Genomic DNA, 7,460 nt, shown 5'->3' on the forward strand with positions numbered 1-7,460 from the left:
CCTGGTCACGATGTCGGTGGTGGGCCGACATCGCCTCTTCCTTGCGGCAGATGAGAAGAGATCATATGAAGAGGAAAAGGAAGGAAGAAGATGAAGAGGGGGCGAGTGGAGGAGAACGCATCGGAAAATGATAAGATGGGGAGAAGCGACGGGCTGAAAGGGGCACGTGTCGACGTCTGGAGGAGGCTTAAGCCGCCGTGTAATCAGGTGGTTGATTTTAATATTTTTCAAAGTAAAAACCACATCCCCGTGTGTCCTGTTCTGTGAGCCACGAAGACGAGGAACACGACGCACCCAGCCTGGCCCGCGACGGAATACGCCTTCCCGATTGATTTACGTATTCCCTTCGGGAGATAATAGCTATTTATGGGGTTACAAGAAGAACACCGGTCGGAGTCGGGCTAAGACGAAAGTCGCCAGCCTTCTAGAACGTTCCACATCACTTTCCGCAAAACCCTAAACCCAGCACCACCCAGCCGGAACCATGCGCCGGCCGCAGCGCCGCGCTATGGCTAAGCAAAGCCGCGCCAAGGACGGCGACGAGATCCGCCTCCTTGAGACCTGGATCGACGCAGGCAAGCCCCTCCCGGGAACCAAGCCGCCTCCCCCCTCTGAGGACTCCTCCGCCGCCAACGCACGGGGAAGGGCACGAGTTGTAGTGGCTAAGGCGGCGGACGGGGAGTACTCGGATTATGGCGCGTCCACGCGATTCGATGAGCTACCGCTGTCGACGAAGACCAAGGACGCCCTGCGGCAGCAGGGGTACAAGGAGATGAGCGAGATCCAGCGGGCCGCCCTGCCCCACGCGTTATGCGGGCGCGATGTCCTCGGCGCGGCCAAGACCGGGTCCGGCAAGACCCTCGCCTTCGTCATCCCAGTAAGCTGTTAATTTACTCTCTAAATTCCACTTGTTGGAAACGCAGAGTAAGAATAGTCGTATACCACTGAGAATTATCTTCATAGTTTTATCTTTTAGCTCTGCAAATTGTGCTCTGGACAATGTTCAAAAAAGCGGAAAGCATAAGCGAAGCGGAAGGCCACAGCTTAGAGCAATGGACGCTTAGGCGCAGCTTAATCGCACTTAAGCGTTTTTTGAAATTGGCTAGAACTTGACAGATTTTGAATAATATACACAGGAAAATAGGAAACATGGCACATGTGTAATTGAATAGCCATCTAAAATACAGTTCACACCATAGCGAATACACATTAAGTTCACATGGCAAGCAAAATAACAAGTAAAATGCAGTTCAGTTCAAATCGTCATAGCTTAATAGAGATCATGTGGCCATAATTTTGCCAGCATATGAAGGAAATATTTCCCAAACAGAGCCTAATAATAAGATAAATGGGATATTGCCATTATTGCGCAAGCAGACAAGCAAAAGTAGTTCAAAAACAGCCAAATTCTGGCCAAATTTAAAAAAAAACCCCGCTTAATCTACCGCTTAGGGCAAAAGTGAAGCGCTTTGCCATCGCTAAGCGTCGCTTAAAAATGCTTTCTTGAACACTGCTCTGGAAGCAGGTGTTTCTTACATCTGGACTGTTCAGCTCATCATATGGTCATGTCAAGTGCCGCTGCCAAGAAATCCCTGGGTAGCTCATCTTATCACAATCCTTTTTGGCAGGTCATTGAGAAGCTGTATCGGGAGAAATGGAGTCAAGAAGATGGTGTGGGTTGCATTATTCTCTCTCCCACTAATGATTTAGCTGGTCAAATTTGGGAAGTGGTCAGGAAGGTCGGGAAGCACCATAACTTTAGTGGTGGTGCTATCGTTAAGCGCACGGGTATCGAGCAAGAAAAGGAACGCATAAACAGTTTGAATATCTTAGTGTGCACTCCTGGACGGTTAGTCCAGCACTTTGATGAGACTCCGAACTTTGATTGCTCAAATCTCCAGGTTATCAGACATAACTTGATTTATGGTTATTTCAAATTTCAAATGATGAGATTTAGATAATCTAACATCATGTCTTCTTTGGTAGGAAACAGATATTGGTGCTTGATGAGGCGGATCAAATACTTGATCACAATTTCAAATCCCAAGTTGACATTATCATTTCTCAAATACCTAAAGTTAGACAAACCTTACTGTTTTCTGCCACACAGACAAAGTCAGTTAAGGACCTTGCAAGGGTTAGCCTAAAGAATCCTGAATACATTAGTGTGCATGAGCAGGCTATCACGGCTACCCCAGATAACCTTGAACAGTGTGCCATGATTGTGCCTCTTGAACAGAAACTGAATATGCTTTGGAGTTTCATCAAAAGGCATCTAAAGTCAAAAATACTAGTCTTCTTATCAAGTGTTAAGCAGGTAATGTCTTATCTGTTGACAAGTTGTACTTTATGTGCCTCCAGCAGTCACGTCGTTAAGGAACAAAATAGATAAACCTTCTGTGGAAATTGGCAGTGGTGTTTATTTTATTGGGTACTGTGCGTCTTATATTTTTATTTTTCACTTGTCATACTAAAATAGAAGGAATGTGTGTGTGTGTGTGTGTTGCTAATTTGATTAATTTGTGAAATATATCTGGATTTTCTTGCGGAATTTTAATTTGTATTTTTGCTACCTAAATCTGTGATGACTGTATGAGTGTACCAAGGGTGATTACATGGCATATTTTTGAAACAGATCGTTCAAGAGTTAATTTTTGTTGTTTCTTACTCCCTCCGCCTGGAATTACTTGTCGGAGAAATGGATGTATCTGCACATATTTTAGTTCTAGATATTCATATTTACCAATTTCAGTGACAAGTATTTCCGTCGGAGGGAGTATTTATTGTCTCACATTGGGCTTTTGCAGGTCAAATTTGTGTATGAAATTTTCAAGAAACTGCGTCCTGGCATTCCTCTAAAATGTATGCATGGGCGGATGAAATATGAAGTACAGCAGGCCATAGTAGCAGAATTCAGCGAAAGTACTTCGGTTCTGTTCTCAACTGATATATTTGCTAGAGGACTAGATATAGGGAATGTGGATTGGGTGGTACAGGTATATCTTTCTCTCAAAAACTAATATTTTGCTTGAAACGCTCATGCTGTAACTTAGTTGTTGCTTTTGTAGGTTGATTGTCCAGAAAGCGTCGCACTGTACATCCACAGAGTTGGTCGCACAGCTCGTTACAACAAGAAAGGGAAATCTCTTATATTCTTGTGTCCAGAGGAAGAAAGAATGCTGGAAAAATTGAAGGCAACCGAGAGTAAAATACCTATAAATGTTCGAAAGGTCAGCAGTAAGCTTATCAGTTTATCTAATGCTTAGTTTGTTGCTTGATCAATATTTGTTCAACCTCATCTCAGGTGAGGAGTAGGCTAGACATGAGGCGGTTCTATCGTAGCTGCTTATCCAGGGTGTATATTTTTTCATGTCTAGCAGACTTCCTTTTTTACTTACTTATTGTCCAAATTTTCTTTGTTTTAGCCAAAAGTGGAACAACTGGAGCAGATATCTCAGAATGTAGCAGCAGTGCTTGTTAAATTCCCCAATCTACAGCAACTAGGTAAACGGGCTTTTGTGACCTATCTCAAGTCAGTGTACCTCCAGGGGGACAAAGAGGTGTTTGATTTGAGCAGGTTCTCTGCGGAGAGTTTTGCTGCATACGCCTCTTCGCTTGGTCTTCCTGTTACCCCTAAAATCCGCTTCGTAAGCCACAAGAAGAATGTGTCGAAGAAAGATATGGAGGACATTGGTGTGAAACAGATGAAACACAAAGCTGAAGTTATTGAAATAAAACCACAGGTCAAGCGTGATATGCTCGCAGATGATGGACCCGATGATGATATCCTTTATCCGAAGAAGCCCAACCCAGATGCAAATATTTATGGTGGACTAGATGAGATCCTTTCTCCCAAAGTGCCTGGCGCTGATACACATATGGAAGCAGAAAAAATCGAAGAGTATGTCCCTTTAACTTAAATTTTCTCATGGCATGTTCCTTGTACCTCCCAACTTCCATAATCCAGGCTCAGATCTGGGTTTTGTTTTCTGTGGGTTATGCTAATCTGTTGTGTTGTCAGGCTGGTAGCGAGGCCCTTGAAAAAGAAGAAGCTGAAGATAAACATGCACAGGCCTGTGGGAACAAGGGTCAAGTATGATGATGAGGGCAATGCGATTGATCCTCTTGCGTCTTTAGCCGAAGAAGTGGGCCCAGAAGACGTGATTCACAAGGATAAAAGTTTGTTCAGCTTCTTTTATGATTCATACCTATAGTTCTACACTACTATGTGACTTGAAACTCACATAAATTTTGACTTTATTGCTGCAGTTCTGCAGAGGTATGCAGAGATGCTGAGAGAAATGCAGGAGGATGACAAGGAGGACAAGGCCCAGCACAAGAAGAGTTTGCAGGAGAAGAAGTTTGAGAAGAAGATGAAACTGAAGCGCAGGCGACAGGAGGAAACCGATGCGGTGTCTGACGACAGCGGCTCAGAGTCTGACAGAAACACGAACACGTCCTCCAAGGGTAAAAAGAAGTACTTCAACAACAGCAACGATGATGAAGGTGGCCATGCAGCAAAGGGTGGGGACCTCCTCGCACAGCAGGAGGCACTGGCACTGAAGCTTCTCGGTAAAATGCACCACTAAACTCCGGTGTCTGATGGTGTTTTGTGTTGGTGCAGCAATGCTGTGTATGTACCGCGTGATTGGCGGTTATAGGTTAGTGAACTCTCCACAATGGAGACGGAATTTTGATGTGGCACTGTATGGTTTCCTGGGAGTTGATATATACTACGTACTATACAATTGAAGAGACAATTACTTATTTGGCCATAAAAAGTTATTTTCTTACCTATTTTACGTCAGAGTAATATCTAAAATTTACTACCCCTTCGTGCATATAATAAATTAATATATTTCAATGACATTTGATTTGGGAATATTTTACTATATATTTCAATGATATTTGATTGTATGTAATATGAGTATTTGAAGAAAAAATATGAGTTAAAAGAGAGTGAACGGTGCTCCAATGCAGATCTTGCCGGCGGCTGCATTGCTGCAACACAGCGCTCGTCGGCTCTGCTGAAGCTGTGATGCACCGGCCATGACGCCGCAGAGAGTGACCGGTGCTCCATTACAGAGATTCTCGGTGGCTGCTTTGCTGCAAGGCAGCGCTCGTCGGCTCTGCCGAAGCTGCGTTGCAGCGGCCATGAGCCCATGACGCCGTAGAGTGACCGGTAATCCTATGCAGAGATTGCCGAAGGCTGCGTTGGTGAACGCGACGCTCCTCTGCGCTGCCGGAGCTGCTATGCAGCGGCAATGACGACGCAGAGAGGAACTGTTTGCTCCGATGCAAAGCTTGCCCACGGCTGCGTTCCTGAGCTGGGATGCATCGCCCATAACACCGCAGAATGGAATGGGTACTCCGATGCAGAGCTTGCCGGCGACGCAACAGAGAAGTTGCTTGTGCTTCGATGTATCCCTTGTCAATGGCTGCGTTGGTGCAATACAGCCACGGCCGGTCCGAGATTTCAGGGGCCCGGGGAAAAGGTTGAACCTGAGGATCCTTAATATACGCATCAAGATGATAATTAACATATATGATATAAAATGGTACTCCATCCGTCTTAAAATTCTTATCTTAGATTTGTCTAGATATGGCGAAAAGAGTATAAATAAAAAGTGTGTATAAAAGCCATGTTATATATTAAAATAACTTATACATCTCAAAATTTTCTTCTACACTCCTATATGGCTATATCCAAAGTCACTGGTGGACAAAACCTTAACCAAATGTTTCATTCATCATCAATAAACAAATAAACTACTCTCACATAGTGACTCAGCCTCTCGTCTCTTGGCATCGGCGATAACATGGGGACAGGTGATGGGGCATCTCCATTGCTGGTCGGTGTCACACAATGGCATAGGAAAAAACAAAACATCACACAAGAGACGCGCAAATGATCAAGATCAAGCAAAGCATCAATGGATCGGTGTTAGCATGGTGCGTTGTCTGGTGCACCCCCTTTTTGGGTTGCGGAGTGGGTTACTAATTAAGGCTAGATCCAGTATTACTAGCAAACTGTACATCAATGACGGACGACAAGGTAAAATATTTGTGTGCGAGAGTTGATATTATGCATAAAAATAAGACGCTAAATCAGAGTCAGTAATAAAGTACTTCATCTGTAAACATAGGCTATTAAGGGAGTATTTGAATGCTAAATAAAATCAATAACTGTACCGAACATCTAAAATGAAAGCAAGGCGATTATCTTTGGGTTTGGCAAGATGAAAAGCAAGAGACTACATAAAGGACTCTTGTTAACGAAAAAAAGATTCTAGTACCCCATCCATTCCAAATTACTTGTCGTAAAAATTAATAGAAATCAATGTATTTAGAACTAAAAATACGTTTAGATATATCAATTCTCGGACAAGTAATTGGGACAAAATAAGTACTTAATTAGTTTCTTTATAGCATCTTTACCTGAATTGTACTAGTGTTTTTTTTGAGGGGAATTGCATCGTAGTGTTGTGCGTCAGATATCTAGCACTATGTTTTTTACTTTAAACAGTAGCTCTAGCACTGCGGTATGTCTGGCCCACTTAATTCATCCAGTTAAAAGATCAGGTAAAATACCCTTTCACGTCAAGGACCAAAGCAAAAGGCCTACGACCCATGTGAATATGAAACGATCGTTCTGTTCTTTCTTGGTGCGCCCTCCTCTCATGGCGCGCTGGCGGCAGAAAAGGATCACCTGCTCCTCCACCACAAGTAAACAACGCATCCTGGGCCCCCTCACGTTCGGAGGCCCCGGGCCGCCCCGCTCGCCCCGCCCGAGGGCCGGACCTAAATGCAGCGTCTGTTGCGGCTTGTGCAAGCGGGTGGTAGGAGGCGGCCCGCTGGTACGCTCGCTGGAGCTACGGATGGTTGACAAGCACGCAATGAACTGGGATGCTGCTTTGCAAACACACGCCGCTTTCTCGAGGCGCTGCAGCAGGTCATGCCAGATAGGATTGGAGCGAGGATGCTATATTGCTATGGAAAACTTAGCATAAGAATGGAGGCGGTCGCTATTAATAATTACTTCCTCTGTAAATAATATAAAAACGTTTATATTATTAAAGTAGTATTCTAAATATTTTTATATTAGTTTACGGAAGGAGTACATATTAAGTTTTGTATGACCTTTTTCTATGAACGAATGCATGTTGAAGTGTCTTTTCTCATACATATTATTTAATGAGATGACATGTTTACATGTTAAGAAAAATATGATAGTGAAGGCTAAACTATTTAGACATAGAAAACCCCTTTCACGACACTTCCATCTACTTTGTTACCTTATTCTGTTAAAGTCATGCCATTTTTTGTTTCATGGACGATACTACCCATGCCTCCTCCCTCCTAGGATGTATGGCAATGTAAAAAGAGCTTTATAGTGTATCGGAGTCCAAATTGCTCACATTCGTTCTTGATTCCTGAACCCACTCTAACCATGGGCATGC

The 7,460-nt window shown here is 43.7% G+C and overlaps 1 protein-coding gene across 1 annotated transcript; it reads left to right on the plus strand.

Moving 5' to 3' along the window:
* The first annotated feature begins 375 nt into the window (after positions 1-375).
* LOC123425892 (DEAD-box ATP-dependent RNA helicase 32) lies at positions 376-4,793 on the plus strand. Its single transcript, XM_045109648.1, has 8 exons — positions 376-877; positions 1,629-1,901; positions 1,994-2,317; positions 2,808-2,996; positions 3,069-3,230; positions 3,426-3,901; positions 4,022-4,179; positions 4,270-4,793. The coding sequence occupies exons 1-8, from the start codon at positions 485-487 to the stop codon at positions 4,587-4,589; spliced, it is 2,295 nt and encodes a 764-aa protein (XP_044965583.1). The 5' UTR covers positions 376-484; the 3' UTR covers positions 4,590-4,793.
* The last annotated feature ends 2,667 nt before the right edge of the window (positions 4,794-7,460 follow it).

Source organism: Hordeum vulgare, chromosome 2H, assembly GCF_904849725.1.
Source record: "Hordeum vulgare subsp. vulgare chromosome 2H, MorexV3_pseudomolecules_assembly, whole genome shotgun sequence".
Taxonomy (NCBI): Eukaryota; Viridiplantae; Streptophyta; class Magnoliopsida; order Poales; family Poaceae; genus Hordeum; species Hordeum vulgare.

Coding starts and splice junctions, on each gene's coding strand:
- LOC123425892 (XM_045109648.1), top strand. CDS start 485: ATGCGCCGGCCGCAGCGCCGCGCTATGGCTAAGCAAAGCCGCGCCAAG. Junction 878..1,628: donor CCCTCGCCTTCGTCATCCCA/GTAAGCTGTTAA, acceptor CCTTTTTGGCAG/GTCATTGAGAAGCTGTATCG. Junction 3,231..3,425: donor TACCTATAAATGTTCGAAAG/GTCAGCAGTAAG, acceptor TCTTTGTTTTAG/CCAAAAGTGGAACAACTGGA.